The sequence below is a fragment of the Benincasa hispida genome, chromosome 3 (genome assembly GCF_009727055.1).
Source record: "Benincasa hispida cultivar B227 chromosome 3, ASM972705v1, whole genome shotgun sequence".
NCBI lineage: Eukaryota > Viridiplantae > Streptophyta > Magnoliopsida > Cucurbitales > Cucurbitaceae > Benincasa > Benincasa hispida.
The window spans coordinates 47,827,886-47,847,707 of record NC_052351.1 but is presented as its reverse complement, the minus strand read 5'-3'; the positions used below and the strand labels follow the sequence as shown (position 1 = coordinate 47,847,707).

The window sequence follows — 19,822 nt, the reverse complement described above, 5'->3', positions numbered from 1 at the left end:
GATTTGTAATCTATATAGCCTAGAGTTAAGAAGTTGATCTATATTTTGTTGGTCGATTTGTTTATTCTATACTAGGATTTTTTTATCGCTCTATTTTTGCAAATAATTTTAAGGATACACGAGACTTTGTCAATTTTTATAAAAAAAATGCCCTAACATAACACTTAATCCCAAGAATTCAATGTGTGTATATAATTTTTGAAGAAAAAAGAGTAATGGAAGAAAAACTGAAGATACAATAAATCAGTAGATACAACAACATCCACTAATGGAATAGTGAACTTCAAGCCATGCAAACTCCTAAAAAGTTGATCCTCCTATCACGGGAAGCCAAATCATAAAAACTAAATCGAAGCCACATGAACGAGATTCCTTTGAATAGAAAGTTCGGATGTCATCAGCAAAAATTTACCATTCATTATTGAAGTTTCAATTTCGTACCAATAAATTTAAGAGAATCAATCCAGAATTAGTCTCCATTATAAAGGATGATAAAGCCATTCAAGAGTTAAACAATTATTGGCTATTATGCAATATTAAATATCTCAAATCTCAAAACTTTATAGACCTTATTTTGTTAAAACTATGAGTTAAATATTCGTGGCTAGATTTTCTTTATTTGTAAAGGAGGGGAAAAATATGAGTCACCAACAGCTAATCTAAGGTCAATTAATACAATGGCCCATAAAGCCAAAATAAGAGAAAAGTTAAACAGCTAAACGAAATAAATTGGGTAGTCCCAACACAAACCCATTCCTCTTTTGCTTTTAGGGTCCCCCATTATTAAAGGGTAACATTTGCTCGTGAATTTGATAGAATATTTTTCTTTCACCTTAAAAGGTTTCAAGATCATCCATAAGATAGAGATATGTTTGGAGTGAGATCTATTAATTAGACGTGTTCAACGTGTCGTAGATTTATTTGATAGATGCAGATATGAAATAAACGAGAAATAATTTAATGTAGTAATTAATATAACGTGACTGTCATTTTCTATAATTAAGAAATGTTATAGTTTAGAATATATTTTTCATATTTCTTTATTTCCTTGTAGATCTAATGGTGTAAAACTTTTACCTATATTGCATCCGTCATATTAAAGATATGTTTATGAGTGTCTTTTAGTACGGTCGGAGCTCAAAAGTATCTCCTCTAGAATTATTTTGATTTAGAGTAACAATAAAGAACTTTTGAAAAAAATGTTTCATATGAAATATTGTATAAGTACTTCAACCCAAGCATCGAAGGGAAACTACAATATAAGTTAGCATTTTGGTTTGCACAACACTTTTGGTGTATTTAAAAATTTAATATCCTTATTTTTGACAAGACTATTTACGATTATGACATCGACGTGATAAATTTACCTAAATTTTGACTAATTCTTGGTAAAATATATCAAGAAGAGCATTTAATTAAAAACTAAAAAGTAATTCACCGACATAAATCTAAAAGAATGGCTTTAGATTAAATAAGCGGGTAACTATTCAATTATGATTGTAATGTGAAATTGAAGTGATTGGCTATTATAGAATTATTATTGTAGTTTGAAATTGAAGTCAGTTATAAGATTTAATATGATTAATCCACATAAGAATCCAATAAATATATGAAATATGTTGAATATGATTATCAAGGTAAAAGGGTATAGAGTAAAGTAATTTTGGGAGGGGGACAAAAATGGCCTCATTTAATTAAAAGATGGGGAAGAAGAATATTATTGTTTAGCATTTTTGGCCCAACCCTGTTTTTTACTTTTTGGCTGGACAACATTGTCTGGATGTAGGCCTATTGAACTGGAATTCCACTTAAACAAGCAAATGAAAATGATCTGAGTAGTAGCTGACAAAAGAAAGAATATATATATGTATGTATATATATATATATGTATGTATAAATTCAACTCTTAGTCATTTGCTCTTGTGTTTATAATTTGGTATATGATTTTTAAATTGTATAATCTCTTGGCTCGTTTGAGTTTGCTTAAGTTTATTTCAAATAGAAATGAGAAAATCAAGTTAGTGTTGATCGATCAAGAAACCAATCGAACCAATATTAGTTGGTTGGCTTTGTGGCATAGTTGATTGAAAGTCACTTAATTGACGCATTTATGTGCAAAGTTGATGGTTGATCAATCAGTAAATCCTAGAATCGTTCAAACTTATCAACTTCTTTTTCTTTCTACTTTTTACATTTTTTAACTTAATAAAAAAATTATTGTAATTTAAAATATATGTTTTAAGAAATAAATGAAATGAAAATAATAATAAATAAATAAATAAAAGAGAAGGACACTCCCCAAACTTAATTATGTTTAATTGTCAAGAAACTTCTTATTACTATATTGTAAGCTAATGTTTGGTTTAAAAAAGGGTTAGTTTGACATTTTTAAAAGACTAAAATTAGAGTATTAATTACATCAACATTCTTATACAACTTGTTATATATTATGTATCAATTTTCACCCTAAATTTTTAATCTATATTATCTAAAAGAGGTTATGAGGGAGAAACATTCGATTTCTCTTTTTTGATTTTTTTAATGGTTGGTTATAGGGTTATATAATATAATTTTACATTAAATCTTTGATTTTAAGATATTTATTTTTATTATTTTTTTAAATTTTCATTTTAAATGATCACTTTTAATGTCTATATAAGCCCACCATTTTTTAATATATCAATTCTCAAATCTTCCTCTCGATCATTCTTGAGATTAAGCAATAGACGTATTCCAGATCTACAAGTAAAGCGATCTAATGCAATTTCTTATTTTTAAATGCTTTTATAGGTTTTTTTTCCTCTCTTTTTAACATGGATTAGGATACTCATTCGCACATTTGCAAAAGGTGGAGAAAAGAGCACTACTAATTCTCACATAATGAAGAGCATCGAGAAAAGACCTCTATTGTTTGTCACATATTAAAAAGGGTGGAGTAGAATACCATTGCTCTCGAGATTCAAGCAATTTAGTAGTTTTATAGGTTATTTTTTTCTTTTTAATTTTGTAAATACAAATCCACAACAATGAATTTAGTTGAGTGATTGTACTTCTTGTTATTTCTTTTCTCAATTTTGCTGTAAATGCACACGGTTGATTCATATATTCAAGAAAAATAATAATATTTTAAGGCTTTTCATCTTCCTAAAAAATAATATATTTTATTGCAATAAAATTTGAAATTAAAAAATACAATTGCAAATCTACACATGAAAATAAGATTTTAGGGTTTCTCAAATAGAAAAATAATATTTTGATTTAAAATAATATTAATAAAAATAAAATAATATAAAATAAACTCAGAGAGAATTATATAAAAAATTAGAATGATCACAAAATATTTAAGGAAATAAAAAAAAATGTTTTGATTAAGTTAAAGACTCAAATTAAGAAAAATAATAAAATCAGAAAATCAAAATAATCTTTTTTCCCCTCAATTTTATTTTCTTAATTTGATCTATTTTAAGTTTTTAATTTAGATTTAGTTTTGATTATTATATTATAGTTTTATTATTAAATTCTAAATTTTTATAAATTTTTATTGTTTTTAATCTTTAAAAAAATATCAACAGTTTTACTTTAAAATTTTTCGCACACTCAAACGTTAAATTAATTATTTTTTTTAGAAAAATTACATTATAGATTTTTTAAAAAATCACATTTATTCTCTCATTCATGATAAATAAAAGGAGAAAATTTTAAAAATAAAAATTTATCTCAGTAAAAGAAAATAACAAGAAAAACTCATGTTATCTAAAGAACTGTCATAAAAAAAAACTATTTTATCTCAACTTCACGTTAAAAAAACACGTTCTATCTAAAATTTACATTAAAGGAAAAAAGTTTTAAAAAATAAAATCTCATTTTATCTAATTTTCTTAAATAATCTTATTACAGTTAAATGTGTAATATATATTTTTTAAAAAGTATGATCGACATTAGAAACAAAAGATTTTTTTTTGAAAAAAAATATCATTGATTTAATTTTCTCCATAAATGAACTACTGCTCACAGTTTTCTTAGTATCTCATTTTCTTTTATTTTCTTTATTACTTTTATATCTCGCTGTCATTTTTTTTCCTTTTGTAGCTCCATATCATTTTATTTTGTTTGGATATATCTACACGAGTCTGATCCCATAGAATAGCTCCATATCATTCTTTTAACAAGTGCCATAAAATAGCTAAGGGAAGGAGATTTAGATTCAACCGTCTTTTATTTTTTTATTAAAAAAATAGTGAAATGGAATAGTAGTATAGATATAGTAGAAATATGTTTATTTTAAAGATTTTTTATTATAAATGCAAATATTATTAATTAGTTAGCTTTTTTTTAAGGAAGTTTGTTTCTTTAGCTTTTTTTAAGGAAGTTTGTTTCTTCCCTTAATATCAAGTATTTAAATTGATAAAAAAAACTAAATTTTTAAGGGAAGACATCATTTGATAGTTTCTTTAATTTTTTTTCATTAAGTACTCAAGTTTATTCTATTACATTTTATATTTGTAAGACTTTTATTTCAATTTATAGATGTAGTTCCAACTAGTTTTATCTAAATGAACTTCAAATTTAGATAAATATTGCAATGTTATCTAGTAAATTTTGGCCAATTCAATTACTCATTTTGACCAAAAAAATAAAAAACCTATATAAACTCATTTCAATAAAATCAATATTTAACCAAACTTGTGTAAATTTACAAATTAATTTTACAATATAAGCAAATAATAAAAGAAAAAAAAAATATTTTTTGTATTGTAATCTTTCATTTTCATTAAATTACCCCTCTCAAATTTAAATAAGTATTGCAATCTTAATGTTAAAGATTATTTATATTAGTAGAACTTATAGCATATTTTTGAATTTTTTTTTATTTATAAGAATTTTCTCATTATTTATTATTAGAGTGTTTGTAACTTAAATTATATTCCTTTTAGTATTGTTAGATGTGGTTAATAAACCATAAAATATAATATATACAAAACAAAATTGATTAAATAAAAGCAATAGTGGTTGAGCTAAGATAAATTGAGTGGGTGGTGATGTAATTTTACAAAGAGGGGTAGAGATTAGAGAATGTGTTGCAATTAGTTGTATTAGCACTAGAAAATCCAAAAAACACAATACATTAGCAATAAACTTAGCATAATAACAATCTTATGCATCATTATAATGCTTTTTTATTTACAAATAATAATGCATTAAGTGGAAAGAAAAAGTTTGCTCTAATTTGTTATTATTTTCTAAAGGTTGACTTTGTTACATCAAAGAACTTTGTGATGTGATATTTATCTTAAAATTTTAAGTTTTAGTTTGTAATTTAGATTATGTATTCGTTTCAAAGATATACTTTTAAAATTATTTTAAAAATTCGTGATTCAAATGAAAAAAAAATTATGATACTATTTTTATAATGTTTTTAGTTTATCATTTTAAAATTTTAAAATGCATAATTATATTCAAATAATGATAAAAAATTACATTAAAATATAAAAATTACATAAACCTAGTACTTCATATCATAAACATATTCCCTTTGTCTTAAGATAAAACATGCATAATATAATATATTATAAATGATAAGACATTGTAGAATAATATTTATACAAAATTTAATAACATAAATTAAATAATAAAAGTTTTGTTTAAACATAATATTGGTAGATAATTATAATAATTATTTTTTTTATTTATAAATACATTCTAAACATGTTTTAAACCATCATTTAAATCGAGATTCAATTTCTAAATATTCTGCCAAATATATATTTAAAAATATTGAAAATATGGAATACAATTAAGTTTTTTCATTATTATATTTTTTATCACTAACCAAACACAGATTAGCTTCATATGGTTTCATATATAACATATAAAAATATACATAAAAAATTTGCAAACAACCATTCCAAATACATCATAATTCAAACTTCTATAGGTTATTATTAATTCACAATTTTATTAAATATAATTCTATTTTTTCAAAAAAGACAAATTATCATAATAATCCACCATCTCCAAATGTAAATGTGTATTAAGCATGTATTAATTGTTTATTGGTTTGTAATTGGTGGACATGTCAACATTCAACTTATAAACATTATAGTGTTAGATTTAATATGTTTGAGAATCCAATGCAAATATACCTTTGCACTAAACTTTTCCACCATACTTTAGAATGTGCTCATGTTACAAAAGTAATTATGTACTTAGAACTAATGATAATCTAACCAAATTACTTTATTAATCACATCTTACACTACCTTTTTTTGTGACATGATTTAAAAATTATACCCTTGATTCTTAATAATAAAATAACTACATGCTAAAGTAAGCTTAGTTCAACGATGTTAACGTAAATTTAGCTCAACAGTAATTAACATGATCTTCCTCTTTAAAGGTCGGAGATTCATTCTCCCATCTTCACAATTGTCGTAACTCAATGACAATTGACATGACTTTCCTCTCTTGAGATTTAACGTTTGATTTTCTATCTCTACTGTTGTTGTACAAGAAAAACTTATATTACTCATATATAATTTTTTAAGAATTCTCTATCTCTGATATCTATAAAATTACAATTCGTTGATATCATTTTAAATAAACTTAGGTAAAATTACATCCCTAAATGAAAGCAATTGTGTAATGATTATCATGTTTTTGGGTGCCTTAATACTTGAAGGATGATTAATTTTTATACAAATGAAATACATCATATTATCTTAGAAATGTAAAAGAAAATAAGAAAAATGAAATATAATAACTTCAAATAAAGCTTAAAATTGGCCGTAAAATTTAAGATGATGAGGTTATTAAAGTTGGGACAAATTTACGTAAGTGGGAAACATGACAACCAATTTTGATGTCTAATCAAAGCAGAAAAAGTAGGAAAGATTGCCTATGATCTCACTTTTTCTTGTCTACCCTTTGATGGGGTTCTTGCTGATAGACCCCTTTTAAATCCAATTTGTGGGTATCAATATTTTGAACATTTTTTTCCCCCAAAGGTATTGATTGCAAGTGAGAAAAGAGAAAAACTTTTTTTTGAAATCGTTACCCAAACAAAACACAACAAAAATAGTTATAATCTAAAATGAGTAATACATACAAACTCACCTAAAAGTTCTCCAAAACAAACCTCAAAGAAACATATTCCGAAGCAAAGAACAGTGGAGATCCAAAAAACTTCATGCCCCACACAAATTCATATAAGATTAGAAGTTTAACTTCTAGATTTGTGTCTGGTCTTGAATTTTCGATTTTGTATGTAATAGATTTCAAAACCCTTTGATGAGGTTCTTGGTGCTAAAACCTAATTTAAATCTACTTTGTGGGTGTAATGGGTCATTTTGGACCCTGTGTAACGAACTCAAAAAGAGCGGAATGTTAAAGGATAACTTGAAATACAATAGTCACGTGAGGGTTGAAAACTGCAAGAAATGGGCCACGGGAGGAAAAAAACAAGGAGAGAGGTGATTGAGCCAAACAACCCAATAGGCTGCCTCGACATTGAAGGCCGAGGCTGATGCCATCCCTTCCCCTTCATGGAGGCTCATTTTCCACGTACCACGACCTTAACTCCCTTGGTTAGCCTGAATCAACATCTCCAAGTCCCATTCGAAATAGGAACACTAGGGTTTATTCCCCTATAAATAAGAAACTATAACACCATGAAAGGTAAGTTGTTTTTCCTCCTAATAGCTCGTTCTGTCCTTTTGCTAAATATTGACTTAGTCATTAGAGTTCCTATGGTAGACACCACACCCGTGTTCTTCTTTCTCTATTTTGCAAGCCATCTTCCTTACCCAAAATAAAAATTTATCGTTTAAGACACATGGTGAATTTTCATGTCTAGATTTTGCAATCAACAATGAATATTAACATTTTGAACATGTTTTTTAAGGTATTAAATTGTAAGAAAGAGAAGAGGACCTCCCTAAAGTCAAGATACAAATACAACACAACCATAAGAGATAATCTAAGACAAGCAATGCAAATAAACTCACTCAAAAGGCCCCCAAAATGCATGCCTCAAAGAAACAGAATCCAAGGGGAAGAACCTACATGAATTTCACCATGGAAACCTGTTAAATGACCAATTAATCCAAAAGCTTAAGCTGATAAATGAAGTTAAATTTAATACTATATCATCAAACAAAACTCAAGTGAACAATAGAGAAGTGTATCATATCAACTTGATAAATGTATGTCTTGATTCAACATTATCAGATTTATGAGCATTAATATAAATGATAAATATATATCTTGAACCACCATTATCAAATTCAAGGCATGTTTAAATTAACTCGAGAAAAAAATGTTTTTTAAAATACTTATTTTTATTAAACACTTTTGATAAAAACTTATCAAAATATAATTAAAATATACTTGAAAAACTATTTTGAGTGGTTGTCAAATACTTCAACTTCTTTCAAAAGAATTTAATTTTTAAATTAAACACTTAGAAATGTATTTCAAACACACTCTTAATATATTTTCATTTAACCAATAATTGATAATTCATTTGAATTATAAACTTGAATAAATAGTAAAATAGATAAATGAGTACAAGAATTAAATTAATTCAATCAACAATGTACTCAAATCGACCAACAAAAAAATTTCAAATTCAACCATGAAAATAATGTCTATGTTTCTTACAAAATCAAATAGGTAAAATGACATATACACAAAATTTAAAATGCTTAACCAAAGGAACCAATACTTAACAAAAGTAGTATTCAAATGGATGAAATTTTCACTTTTTGAAAGTATAAATCTCATTATATATTCAAGTTTAAAAGTTCAATTCAATGAAATTTTAATCTTTTAGATTGCATCATTAGGGGAAAAAAATTTGTTTTACAACTTTGTGTCAATTTATATGTTACTTTTGGCTGATGCTGAATGGATCTTCTATATCCCTTATTTATGAGAGAGAAAATTTCCATTAAAATTTGGGCCAGGCTTGAAGAAGTCTAAGAAGAATCCAATCCAAATCAAGAATCCATGTTAGCCCATTATGAATTCAATCAGTTCCCATCAAGGGGTTCATTGCAGCCCACTGGGAAGGCTAAAAAAGGGGGAATTGGAGCGTAGGTTGGATTTTAGGGTTTGGTTTTGAAGAGTGGCAAAATGGATAAATAATAAGATTTATGAAACTCATATGATATGCACATAAAAATAATAAGGTCTAATGGAAACTCACATAACTTGCACATGACTACAAATTTTTAAATTTCTATTTTACCCTTGTCTAGTTCATAGCTTTTATTATGGATGAAACTATAAATACATGATGTAGAATCATAAATAATGACAAAGTTCTGTATAACAATAATTGCTAATGCCTTAGTTCTCTATTTTTCCTCTAATCGATTCATTTGAAAAACTTTTGAAAAAGTTTCCCACCATAGCACAAGGCATTTTGAAGCTCAGTTCTTTTGGTAAATGGAAAAGAGACAAAAGAAAAAAAGTGAGAGACCATCTTCACTTTTTGGACCATATGTGATTCCTAATCATGTCTCATTTTGGTTTTGGTTCTCACAGTTTCAAAATTGAAAAGAAAAAGGGGAATTTATCCTCCTACTCCTTTGCTTTGATGAGCAGCTCGGAACTGCAACTCAGGTACATTTCTAAATTCCCTTTTAATGGATTTTTCTTTTCTTCTTCTTCTTCTTTTTTTCCTCTCTAATAGTTAGTTATTTGAGTTTGTTTATCTGGGTTTGTTGTAATTTTAGTAAATTCTGCTTCAACTTTATTTAATCTGTGAATGGAGGTAGAAAGTATCAATATAGAGCTTCTTTTGAAGGAAATTGTTGCCCCAAATTGAGTTTTGAATCTATACTTCTGTGGGTTTCCATGTTTCAATGTTGAGTATGATTTAAGTTCACTGTTAAGGATTCTTAGGTGTTTGTGTTTATGCCCAACTGAAATTATTGCTTGTTTCGACTTGCATATGGACTTGTGATCACAAAATATGAAATATCATGGCTATTGTTATTTTGAGTTATGAATGAATCATTAGAAGCCAATGTTGAAAAGATGAATAGATCTAGTTACTGTTGGAAGTGAACATGTGAGAAAAATTGGAAACATTGGACATGGAAATTATGACAATCATTTCAAATACAATGCTTTAAAAAGCTACAGGTATTTGGAAAATGATTAAAAAAAAAGAAAAAAAAATGAAGAGTTTTTCAGTGTTTACAGATTATATGCTATATGCTAATGCCAATAGTCAGTAGTTTAATAGAATTTGAAATGTTTGTCATGAAGGAGTCAAGGACTCAGCTTGTTGAGCATCCTAAGGCTTGTAAATGGATTCAAGAGAACCTTCAACTCTAAGTTCTGCCTATTATGAACATGGGAGCAAGTGTAACGACGAGCTTCGCGGTTTGATATCCCAAAGGAATCTACTTGGGGATGAAGATTCAAAGATTGGCTCAGCAAATTTGCCCTCCCCATCTGCTAAGTTTCAGAAAATAGCAGACAGAATGGATGAGATTTCGCAGTCTGTCCCTTCTTCTAGAGGGATTCTTGAACAGAACATCAAGTTAAGATCTTCCATAGCATTTTGGAAAGAGTGGATCAAAGACCCTCTGAACATTGCCTTTCTTTTGTGGATGATGTGTGTTGCGATTTCGGGAGCTGTCCTCTTTCTTGTAATGACTGGAATGTTAAACAATCTCCTGCCAAGTAAATCACAGAGAGAGGTTTGGTTTGAGGTTAATAACCAAATCCTGACTGCTCTCTTCACTCTCATGTGTTTGTATCACCATCCTAAGCGGATTCACCACGTAATACTTCTGTGTAGGTGGAAACCAAGCGACATCTGTATACTGCGAAAAATGTACTGCAAAAATGGAACTTACAAGCCACATGAATGGAAGCACATGATGGTTTTACTTTTATTGCTTCACATAAACTGCTTTGCCCAATATGCTTTATCTGGCCTTAATTTGAGCTACAAGAAACCTGAAAGATCAGTTTTTGGAGTTTCAATCTGCCTTGCTGTTGCAATCATTTCTGCTGCAGGTGCTGGTTTATACTCCATTTTCAGCCCACTTGGAAAGGAATACAACTGCGATGAAGATGAGGAAAATCCAAACCGAATCGAAGAGAGCATCTCATTTGCTTCAAGAATTGTTGACAAGCCTCAATGGAGAGGGGGTCTGTTTCATTTCCTTGATGACATTAAGACAGCCTTCCTATCCCTCTTCTGCAGCTTCTGTTTATTTGGATGGAACATGGAAAGGCTAGGATTTGGGAACTTGTACGTGCATGCTGCGACATTTGTAATCTTTTGCACTGCCCCACTTTGTTTGTTTGGTTTGGCAGCTAATATTGTGGATCCTTGGTCTGTCAAAATAGCTTTCAGTTTAACTGGCATTCTTCTTTCTGTGTTTGGGCTGCTTTATGGAGGATACTGGAGGATTCAAATGAGGAAACGGTTCGACTTGCCGAAGAACAACTCGTGTTGGGGTAAACCAAATGTTGCAGACTGTGCACAGTGGCTTTTTTGCTGCTGCTGCTCTCTTGCTCAGGAGGTTAGGACAGCTGATTACTATGAAACAATGGAGGAAAACCTCTGCAAAAACCGAACGAATGACAACGATGGGAACAAAATTCTTTCGCCATTACCTCGTGAAGGTGGAACAATTCATGAGCTTAGATCAAACCTGGCTTCACCAATCTGGGATAGTGTAAAGTTAACTGAGTTGATGGCGAAAAAAGATTTGAATTCAATCAGGTTGTTATATGAAACTGATGGAGTAGAGCAGCTTATGAATCCCCCATCTCCATCATCAATGCAAAGAGATGGTTTTGAGCTGAAAATGACCAAAAATCTTGCTGGAGAAAGGCCATTGAGTCTCTGAGGAATTTTATACATTCTATTTTGTTTTGTTTTGGCCAATGGCCATGTTTGAACTGAACTAATCTATAGTTTTATGTGTATTATTATGTAAATTCATTGAGTATATATGTTCATTTAGTGCTTGTTTAACATATAATAAGTATGGTTAAAGTGAGCATTGTTACTCCACTTGTTTGTATTAAAAGAAATACTTAAAACAGTAACGTACGTTCTCTGTTGTTTAAATGTTCACAAATCTAAAAGGTTTAAAGGAACAAAGATTCCATAAACAACTTTATTGTGTTGTCTATAGTAAATGGAATTTTCTCAAATTGAAGAAAGAATTGGTGTGGCTATATGATTTTTTTTTTTTAATAAAAAAGTCAATGAAAATTATTCATATATATATATATTTAACTTATTTGAGTTATAAATACATATATTTAATGGTTTAAGTGTATTGTAGGTAATCGTTATTGATCTTTATACTCATATATGGTTTATATTTTGTTGGTTAAATTGTAAATTTAGTACTAGAGGATTGTGTTTCCAAACTTTTGATTTTCTTAAAAATTCATGAACTACTAAACACCGAATTAAGAAATTAGGGTTCTGATAAACATTAAATGTAATTTTATTAAGATTTTTTTAGGGACAATTAGATATAAAAATTGAAACTTTGAGTCCTATTCGAAAGTTTTAGAGATCAAATAGATACAAAATATATATCAAAATATAGGATTGAACCTATAATTTAATTTATAAAATTTAAATATTTTATTTTAGTCTCTCAAAAAATTTACTTTTAGCAACTCTAATGTATATCATAGTTTGTGCATATTCAAATATTGTTGATGGTTGATGTCAAAATTCAAACAGGAAAAAGAGCACGATCTTATGACAATAATGGTAAATTTGTTTTGATAAGAGGAAGGCGTGAAATGCAAAATAGGAAAATATGCGCATTGGTGTGGCGCTTACCACACACACTTCAATGCTTAAGTTAGAGAGTGATCAGCGCAACAAGCTAATAATTTGGGATAGAAAATAAACTTATTTTTCCATGGTGTTATCATAATATATATCTTTACAAGAGTGGTTGACCGATTGTCTCAATATGACTTTTGGAGTCACTTTGAGATAATTCTTCAACTCATTGAGCCAAGAGGCATGCCCTATTTTACATTTGGCTAGGGTGTTAATCTCGACCTTGGCTAAGGCCGAGCACTTTCCCCTAGACCTATTTTGGTCCTAGGGGTGATGCTTTGGCCCGAGACATACCCCATTATTCTTTTGATAGGCTTGGTCTTGGTAGGCCAATTGATTTGGGTCTTGACTCGAGCTAACCCTCTTCCTTAGACCTATTTCAATTGTTTAAAATTTGACTTGAATTTTAAAAATAGATTTAAAAACAAGAAAGAAACCCTTAGCTAAAATAAATGTTTCTAAGCATAATGTCCAAGTTAATTAATAAAAGATCAAATAATTAAGGGACATACATTTAGAGATCTATTAAAATCTAGCTTTTTAAAATAAAAGATATGAATAGATACAACTATAAAATTTAGGAGTCCAATAACTTTTACAACAAAAACTAAAATAGTTTTTCAAGTATTAAATTACTAAAATACTTTTTCATATCTAAGTTAAGGTCTCAATAATATTTTTAATACGTCAAATATTCTCCATCATTCGTATAATTTTATATCCTAAAGAGAAGAAAGAAAGAGATCCAAAACACATGAAAATATTACTATTGAACACCTAACAACAATACCATATCTGATTTCTCTCTCAGTGAAGGACACAATATGGAGATATGGCAGAGATTTTGGGCATAGAAATTTTTTTAGAGCCATTAGAAAGGGAAGGAAGCTCTCCATCTGTTTCTTAGAGTTATGACCAATATGATATGTCCTTAAATCAATTACATTACATTACAATCATATTCATGGCCTACAAGAAAAGGAATCTAAGGCCAACCTCCCACATTTCCCACCAATCATTTCATAAAGGACAGTAGAGACATGAAAATTGATAAAACTCTCACACGTGTGATGGCGACCCATAAGAAAGCCACATCTGTTTATATGATAATTAGAAAATTTTACAATGCTATGATAATATGAAATGAAAACAAAAACATCCATACTATCTCGTGGATTAGTCGTGTCGGTATCGTCATTATTGTGTGGTGTTTTTGAAGTTTGAAGACACAATCGCCTCTTTTAAGGGTCACATCCTCAAACATCTCCTCTTTGATTTATAGCCAATTTAAAATGACTTTCTATATATATTGCATTCATGCATTTAATTAAATATTTTTTCTTTTTTATTTGTATTTCCTTCTTCCGCATACCTCAATTTTAATGAGATCTTGCTTATATTAATTGGGTTTAAGTTTGGTTTTGAATCTAATACGGATATAACAAGACATAGAATTAGAGAGAGTGGGATGTAATGGGTGAAAGGTGACAAAAATAGTATTTGAAAGAGTGTTTGGATTGGGGAGCCTAATTATTGATCTAAACGTTTAAGTTGAAGTTTGAGAGATGGATGTTTGGTTGAAGATCGAGTAGAAAGATTCTTTTGAAGATGTGTGGCCACCCACAAAGGGGCTAATAAATAATATCTTGACCCACAATAATAAAGAACATGAATTAGTCAGATATCAAAATTTACAAAATTTAACCATGAAAGAGACTTGTTTATAGTTATAAAGTTTCAAAAAATTTAGTTAATATATAGATATGAAAAGAAAAGAAAAGGAAAGGAAGGGGATTAGTATAGAATAATAAGTAGAAGTATAAAACCAAAAATGTGAAATAAATTGAAAACTTAAAGAGGGAAACATAAGATTGTTAGATCACTGTATATATTTAATTATACACTTTATCTCATCCAAATTTTCATTTTAAGATTGTAACTCAAAGTTTTAGAGTGGAAAACGGAAAAATTAAAAGGATATTGTCATTTTATAAACTATTTAGGAAAATATTATTGTTTTCAAACTATTTGTAAAAATATATATATTTTTTTTAATAAGTCGAAGGTTGAAAATTCGACCTAGATAGGTTGAATTCTGAACCCTCGACCTTCCTTTCATTTGTACGTCGAACTTTGAACCCTCGACCTTGCCCTTCCTAACATTATTATTGAGTCTATTTAATTATCATTCCGGAGACCTTCTTCTATCAAAAGATCGTATTTCTAAATTTTCATAAGGTCCCCCTGGAATTCCTTCCAAAACTTGTTGAATAATTTTTACGGATTCTGTCATCTCAGCAAGTCTAACTAAATAACGAGCTAATGAATCTCCTTTTTGCCACTTGAACTTCCCAATCAAATTCGAGAGCGAGATTATGAGAGAGAGCGAGAGCGAGAGCAAGAAAATAGCGAGATTTTGATAAAAGAGCGAGGAATACCGTACAAATTTCCCTTTTTAATTTTCCCATTTTATTAAAAAACAATTTCTAAAAATATTTTATTATTTTATTTAAACTCTTAAAAAGAATAAATTAAAAAAAAAATAATAACTCATAAAAATAAAAAAAAAAATGTAAATTAAATATCTCATTTATATAAAAATAATTACAAAAATCAAATGTGTCCCACAAGGCGGACGTCGTCGATTTCGAGCTGGTTTTCCTTGTTCATCGTCGACTTCGAACCTGAGGTTGCTCGGTTCCTCTTTGATGTTGCTCTGTACTCTGCAGACGCTTCATAATATAAAATATTCATTATGCTTTCCACGACCCACCATGTCCATGCACGTATGAAGACGAAAGACCAGTCTCTGGTCAGTAATGTCCTGAACCAAATACTGACACAATTATCTGGACTAACATAATCAGTTTGACTCTACGCCTGTATCATGAGGGGCAAACTCTTACAACATTATGTGCAACCTCATACAACTCATCCTCTTCCTTCTGAACAGGTCCTCTACGTCTAGGAACTAATGGAGGAACAATAGGTATATCGTACATATAATGAATTTCCACTCCATATAGCTTTGGTTGTCACTACCTTATAGCAAGAAACCTGGTTCGGATAATTTGCAACCTCACGGAGTCTACTGTTGTCGATCTCTATGAATTATTAAAACAATTAGACAACATTTAAAATAAATTTAAATTAAAAAAAATTAGATAATATTCATTCATTTACCAAATGACCCACAGCTGATCCCGGACGAGTGACGTAGCGCCTTGTGATAATTATTATACCAATGAATATATCTGGGAGAGTAGCACATCGTAATTGAGTCAAATGTTTTTCAAGACAGAAGAAACACCCACTGTAATAAACCTTGCATCGATAGTGCCATCGAACTACCAAATGTGCAAACCTTTTGCGACGAATCTCCAGTCCTTGGGTCAATATCATGTCAGATAGGCATTCAGTATTACAAGGCGATGAGGCCATCTCCTTGAAAACCGATTGTCTCATCACCTTGTCAGAAAGATGCCACTCACCAATGTGAAACATATGAGAGGACTCATTCGTCTCTGCCAAAGTATTTTTGACCATTCGATTACAAAAATTAGGCAAAGTATGCACAATAATTTTGTACGACTCTCCCAATAAACCTGGAACACAAAACTCAAATAAACATACTATATCAGAGAAATTTAAAGACAAATACAATAAAAAATGTGAAATAAATAATCAATTAGGTTTAGTGTAAATGAACCCGTTCAGTTGAAGCAGATCAAACATGTATATTACCTGAAAATTGTTGACCCAATGAATGTGCTGTCCTAGTCACACAAAATTTATCTCATCACCTATAATTTTTTAAATTGAATAATTTAGAATTTAAAATTAACTAGATTAGTAATATAAAAATTAAATTGAATTAAACAACATACCGTGAGAACCGTAGGCTCGTCAAACTAATTGAAGCGTCATTAACATGATGTAGCTGTGGAGCCATTTGGTTGGAAATCGCTCCCAAGCCCATAGTTTGCCAACTTAGTGGGTATGAGGAGGGTTCCCAATCTATTCCCCTCCGGGAACCCTTCAGGGTCTTGTTGTCCCGCATCTTCTGCCTTCTTCCATTTTGGAGTGAAATATGTATTTAAGAGTTCTCATGCATTAAGATGCATAGCGTGGGTCCAACCATCCCCCGTAGGGACTCCATATCTCACGCGCTGACTATAACCATTAGCGCTCTGTGTTTTCTTGCCAAGACTTCAGAAAGACTTGCACTAAAGATTGTGTTGGCTCGAGCCTTTCTTCATTCGCCCTTGTTTATTCACGCTACACTCATGCCATTTGCCGACATATATTGAGCGGCGTGCATTCGAATCTAGATAGGGGACAAGCCTTCGGTGTGAGATGAGAACATTTGAGATTATTCACCGGTAACTTTTTCCGACGCTTTGGCAATGTTAACATGGGTGTTGTTTCCATTTTGAAAAGTTACTGACAATACGAACAAAACTTTTTAGTTTTTTGTTAACCACTTTAAACCAATTAGTTTTTGCAAAACAATTTCAAGTTACCCTAAGTTATAGACTTCTATTTTACATATTATCCTCTCCGGTGAGCAGGACAACAATCACGGTGGGGTGATAGTATGCACCGCTCCCCTGGATGAGACATCTCTCTCAACACCAGTTCCAGACAGATACCAACTCTTTGGAAACTGAACCTAATTAAGCCGAGACACATTTTTATGGTCCAGATTCGGTTTAACCTATTACCACTATTCTGCACGTAAGCCTGTAAACCCCCTTTTTTTTGTTGATGCCCAAGTGGTTCATTCACCATTAACCTAAGCTCGAGGACCCGACTTCAATAGGGAAGAAGCCAACGTAGATAGCGACATAGAGACTGTTACCTTTCCTCTTATTATAGGGATTAAAATAAAAAAACGCATAAAACTTTGTTCATCGTGGGGACACTTTCCAGGGAGAGCGATGGACAGTAAGTTATGATTTAGTCTCGATCACGTACATCCGATAAGAGAGATATAGAGGGATATGCCTGTTAGACCTACTTTCCGCTGTTGATCCAACTTTCACTTGCAACACTCTCTCCATCCACCTTGATATTGACCACTACCAAACAACCCATCGCAGGTGTATAAAGAACACGCTAAGGTGCTTCTGAGAAGGCCGAGAGTAGATCCACGGTGTGGGACTTATTTAGAAGAAAACGTGAAAGTTAAGTGAGCATGTGTGCCCCAAAGTACTCCCACTGAACTGTTCTCCTAAGGTTTATTAACCTAGACAAACTGGCACTAGTGGGTTCTCTTAGTTTAAGTAACCATTTCTTAAACTACCTCATAAATACTAATTGTTTCAGTCTCTATGAAACGAGCTCACAATTTTCAGATAGTACATTTAAATGCTGGTTAAATTTGACTGTCCTTTAACTTGCATGCATGATCAAAATCTATCTGATTCACCTTTCCAGGTACAGTTCAGACAGGTAGGGGTTTACGTTTCCCGTAACTTTATAATACCCCAGCCTAGACAAGAATCTGCTCTTGGAGACTAAAAGTCACATATATAGATAGATTTGCTTTACACTTTACCGTGTTTATTACGCCAAAGTTTGTGATCCATTAAACTGATTAAAGATTTAAAGCTTTAGGGTTAGCTAATCATATTAGAACCGTAGATCTTAGGTCTAATGTGCTCTAATGATTTAAGATACACTTTTAAACTTTGATATTAACCTATGAAACGCTTGTGATCTGAGCTTATTTTACGCAACCGAAGCCACTACAGTGGTCGGTTCTACCTTAAAAAGCATCAGAACACTATTGTCCAAATAGACACTCTTCCTTTTCCAGCAGGCGCGGACTTTGGGTTATTTGGTGAACGACGACTTCATCCCGACAGCATTGCTAACGACAATTTGTCAGGAACAAGCAATTTCAAGGAATAGAGTTCTAGAGACCGTCATATTTGCATCACCAACGTGGCATTCCTATGATACGATTCGGGGCCAGTTTGATCGTATTAGACTAGATTCGGAGGTTCTCTTGTGAGGCACATATAGTAGGCAAAGTTATTTCTTTTCCTCGGTTAGTCTCAAGCTCTATGCCTTCTCATTAGGTGTGGTGTATTGGAAGAGGAATTTCCAATTTGTCGGGAGAACGTCGCATGGCTTTTCTTTATACTTCGAAGAATTTTATGAGAATGCTTCTCTCAAATTCCCACACTGCCCAAGACTCCCACCCAAAAGACACTCTGATCGACTTACATTTACGCACGCATGCAGCCCGATACAACTCTCAATACTAAACCAGTTCCTTTCCCAATACGGTGTTTGACAATAGTGATAAGGTTAAATTAGAGCCATCACTCGCAAATTTCCTAAAACCCTTGTATTACCTTTGCCTATTTGATCATCACGCCTCCAGGCACTTCCTTGCAGGAACACTGCATGATCACTTGCATACCTCAATACATTTTTTACCATACCTTTCTTTCAGCCACCTTAGCTATTCTCCGAAAGCATATCCAGGGTTAAGTACATACAACTATGCATACACGCCATGGTGTCACCGCAATTTTTCCCTTCCACCCCGCTGTTGATGCCCACGTGATTTGGGTGAAGCACTTCTGCCAACCCCAAAACGATGATGGCAAAACATAGCAGGCACAAACCCACATTGTCCATTCCGGCTAGCTGGACTTTCGCAGATATGTGTTCCCTTCATCTTTGCCACTCAAACTTTTCTGTCAGGCCACTTAGTGTTATACTAACAGATTACGAGCGACAAGTAGAATTGCAAGCGCAGTGTTGCTATTGACAAGGCAGGTGTTTGATCATATTCAATGGCAATATTTATATATGATACACTAAACCAAAGCAAGTAGCGGAGCGCGACCGATGAATATTTCAAACTTCTTGACAGGCTATCTTCATGTTCCCATGGTGCTTTCGATGTGCTACCAAACACTCGTGTGCATATTCAACCAAAGAGTTCCGTCGCGTCCTCATCTT

General features: G+C 31.1%; 1 protein-coding gene across 1 annotated transcript; it reads left to right on the top strand.

Annotated features, from left to right (window-relative positions):
* Positions 1–9,462: 9,462 nt before the first annotated feature.
* LOC120072556 lies at positions 9,463–12,078 on the top strand. Its single transcript, XM_039024944.1, has 2 exons — positions 9,463–9,624; positions 10,276–12,078. The coding sequence occupies exon 2, from the start codon at positions 10,317–10,319 to the stop codon at positions 11,874–11,876; it is 1,560 nt and encodes a 519-aa protein (XP_038880872.1). The 5' UTR covers positions 9,463–9,624; positions 10,276–10,316; the 3' UTR covers positions 11,877–12,078.
* Positions 12,079–19,822: the final 7,744 nt, after the last annotated feature.